Genomic DNA, 3,996 nt, shown 5'->3' with positions numbered 1-3,996 from the left:
TCGTAAGGATTGGGTCTTGGTTATTCAATTTATGAACTTCGACCATGTGATACTTCAACATGCGATATGTTGGGAAATTTTCTAAACAAATTGGACATCTAAATACTTGTAGTAACGACACGTTTTTATCGTTTTTCCAATGCTTCTCCAAATGCTCGTTCATATTCTGTTTTTTACTGAACGACTTATTGCACACGTTACAAGTATACCTGTTATTGGAGAAATGGATTTTTCTGTGGAGTTTCAAGGCGTTCGTGGTTCTGCACTTTTGACCGCAAACATCGCATTGATAAGGTCTTTCGCCTGTATGAATTCGATGATGCTCTTTCAATCTAGCTTTCAACTGAAATGATTTGCCACATAGTTCGCAGATGTGAGGCCTCGCGCCTTTGTGGACGAAAAGGTAGTGCTCGTATAACGAATTCTCTGCTCTAAAATCCTTTCCGCAGGTACTGCAAACGAATTCGTTCATGTTCTCGTTATGCCTCATTTCGTGGAACTCCAGTCTCTCTTTTCGTACAAAGTGTTTCGGGCACTGAGAGCAATGATATTGCCGAGGGGAGATTACTTTTGTTTCATTCCCATCTACCATAAGGGAAAGAGTCGAATCTCCGCAGTCAGCGCAAGTGACTAGATCATTAATAGCATCCGCATCAAAATCTGAGACTACTTTTCCACAGAGATTACAGTTTACAGAAAGTTTTTCTTGCTCTGTTGCAGCTATAGCTTTTTCTATAACGTCTTTATCAATATTATCGTCGCTAGAGTTAACTTGAATCTGTTTTATACCTTTGTGGCTGTACATTTTCTGGTGGCCATTTAATCGAGACTTCTTTGCAAATAATTTCCCACATTCCATACATATGTAACGTTGTAGACTTTTATGCGTGTGAAAGTAATGATCCCATAATAAGTTTTCACTACTTGTCTCTTTACTACAGAGTGTACACACGTACTTATACATTTTACCTAATTTGTGCCTCTCCATATGAAATTCATATTTCATATGCGAAAGATAACGTACTCCACAGAATTTACAAACATATTTCAAGCAAGATTTATAAATATCATTTTCTTCTTGTGTCTCATCCTTTTTGAGTATATATAATTCATCTATATGTGCATCTTTGTTGCTTTTACAATCAGTTTTGCTGTCTATTTCACACACATGATTGCTTTCTGGTTCAGTCTTTATTGGAGTGTTTATGGAGTCATCATTACAGTCCAATAAGTTTTCATTAGATTCATATATCTCATTAAATTTTAGTACTTTTGACAGACTACTTGAATCATTGGAAAAATCAGATTCATCGAGTTTTATTTTTGTTTTCTTCTGTGTTGTTATCTCTGAATCTTCTATAACAGACACTTTATCAAGACAATTCACATCTTCTTCTTGTAACACAGGCAATATAAGACTCACTTGATTACGTGAATTTTTATTGTCTTCTATGTCCATTGTTTTACTTACATCTTTGAGATGTATACTGCTGTTCTTAATGCTATTAAAATGTATTAAATTCTTATGTAGTTGTATATTCTTTTCCCTTAAAATATGCTTCTTTCCTGAATGATTTACCATGGCTAATGCAATTTGAAAAGTATAATCATAGTCCGGCGAATTACTGACTAATAAAATGATTAAACCAGTGTTGCAATTGGGACATGTGTACACAGCATCATTGTGAATCTTTGAAAAGTCTGTTACTTCTCTAGACAAGTTAAAAAAAGATTTTATCTGCACCCCGTTCTCTGATCTTTTAGAATATTCGATTACGTCTCCAATGAATTTGTAGCAAAGAATAATTTTATCATAGCATGGCGAACATATATGCTTTGAACCATTATCATCAATAGATATCTGGAACAATTGTTTACATATTAATTTAAACGAATTTTTGCATATTACTATATAATTTTTTGCAAATTTAGTTACATAAAACAGTAGAAAAATAAATCTATGCTAGATTAACAATTTCAGTTCGTTAAAGTCTTAAATTTTCGAAAATTAACATACTGAAATCGGTAAAACTTCTGTTATTTTGTGTATTAAGTCAGTCGATTCCTCAAAGATAGCTTTGCATTTTCCCTCAATGAGATTATTACCACATAAACGACATATCAACACATCCATGATTGAATTTCTGTAAAGTTTATTGTTAAATACAGTTTATACAGCAGAGATACATATTGTTATTGTTTTTTTTTTTACATCGATACATTGTCAATTAATTAGTTATATCTAGATCATGTTATACGGTACGGTATCATACTTACACAATTATAACGATTTCTTTACGATTATTTCATTTCATTATAGAAATAATACCAGGGCTAGGTTATCTACATATAAATATATGTAACTTGCTGGATTATACTTGGTACGTTTTGCAGAACATTTGTAACTAAGAGAACGGCTTGTTAACCCTAATTACAAGTTTCACAGCACTATTGAATGTTGTGAGGTAATATTATACATGTATATCTTTATGCTGTAAATGATGTTTACTCATGTTTCACTTCTTCCATACTGTTGCGCTAAAGAAGTTTTTTAAACCTTTATTTAAACCAATAAATTTGCATCCTCAAGTAACAACAGCTTACATGAAAAGGTAGCTTCAAGAAAGTTAACTCTACACCCACCTGATTTTTTAAACATATACAGAGGGGAAATCAGAGTGCTGCACCCATGCACCCTACATTGTAGGTCCATGGCTGCACCAACTGGTATAGTGCTGCCTCAGCGGCCTAGGATACGAATCCTAATAGCAGAGAGGAAATGCGAGTGCGATACACGATCTGAAATACCGACATCGTTAACAACAACTAGATTTCTTACGCCCTCTACTCGGATGAACGATAACCTATAATAAACAGTGCTGCCCCCTACTCATTTTTAGCATGGAACAGAATCTGGGCAACTTTTAGCATGAAACAGAACCTGTGCAACTTTTTAGCACGAAACAGAACGCACATCAGAACGTACAGTTTAACACTTTGACAGCCAAACTAAAAACCTCAGAAATTCCATAAAATCAAAGAAACTTATTTAATGAAAACAAAATTAAATGTATGATATTGAGTAGTCCTCCAAGTAGTCCTCCTTGCATTTTACAGATCCTAATCAAATTTGGTACAATGAATATATTAACGTAAAAATTCATTTTAAAACCTGGACAATGTGACATGGGTGACATGGGTGACATGGCAGTCAACGTGTTAAACAGAGCTGTAATGCAGCTCATAAAAGATTAGAAGAACGACGAAATAAAGAGTAAGCTACAATTACGAATGAGAGCACGGAGAAATATGATATTCGTCCCATTTTAAGGGAATTCTTTGAATCGTTTTTAAAATGTACTCCCGTAGGAATTTTCAAACATTTGAAAGCATGAATTACAGGAGGAAGATGGCACTTTGTAACACGAATATTTATGTTTAAAATGAATCACGATGTCATGTTGAAAAATTGATAAATCGGGGGGGGGGGGTCATTAAATCGATTTTACAATATATCATCATGGATCATCATTTATTAACTTTTGAGGGCTCGAAATGAATCAAAACGAGATAGTATTATACAGAATGGAAGAAAATAATGATGGGGCGTAGAACGATAGAGGGTGGATTCGAACGATCTATAACAAGAGTATACAAAATCAGATTTTGTATCAACAAAACATAAAAGAACTATGTGAAATGCAAACTCAACGTTATCTCTTCATCTAGTTTCACGTAGCAGCAATGAAACATTTACCAATAAAAAGTGTGTTTCCGAGGCTGATGTAGAAAGAGATTGCGGCTAAAAAGAAAAATGCAAAGACTTTGCGGCTAACCTAACAAAATATACAATGGAATGCGATGAATGATTGAGCCAATCTTCTGCAAGGGTGGGAATTTGAACGGCAAAGGATAACAGCACATGCGCGCATCAGAATGCGGGGGTTGCGAATATAAACTCACCCCTGAAGAACGTAGACACTTAGTTGTGCGTAG

The 3,996-nt window shown here is 34.5% G+C and overlaps 1 protein-coding gene across 1 annotated transcript in view; it reads right to left on the bottom strand.

The window, feature by feature from the left end:
• Nucleotides 1-2,693, bottom strand: part of LOC143355326 (uncharacterized) — a 3,703-nt gene extending 1,010 nt beyond the window's left edge. Inside the window, exons 1-3 of the mRNA XM_076790063.1 lie at nt 2,278-2,693; nt 2,018-2,144; nt 1-1,861 (exon numbers count right to left, since the gene is read on the bottom strand). The exon at nt 1-1,861 is cut by the window's left edge and continues 1,010 nt beyond it. Of these exons, the coding sequence (XP_076646178.1) occupies nt 1-1,861; nt 2,018-2,134 (1,978 nt within the window). The 5' untranslated portion in view covers nt 2,135-2,144; nt 2,278-2,693. The remainder of the gene's footprint in view (nt 1,862-2,017; nt 2,145-2,277) is intronic.
• Between the last annotated feature and the right edge of the window lie 1,303 nt (nt 2,694-3,996).

Source organism: Halictus rubicundus, chromosome 6, assembly GCF_050948215.1.
Source record: "Halictus rubicundus isolate RS-2024b chromosome 6, iyHalRubi1_principal, whole genome shotgun sequence".
NCBI lineage: Eukaryota > Metazoa > Arthropoda > Insecta > Hymenoptera > Halictidae > Halictus > Halictus rubicundus.
This window is presented reverse-complemented; position numbering and strand designations above follow the sequence as displayed.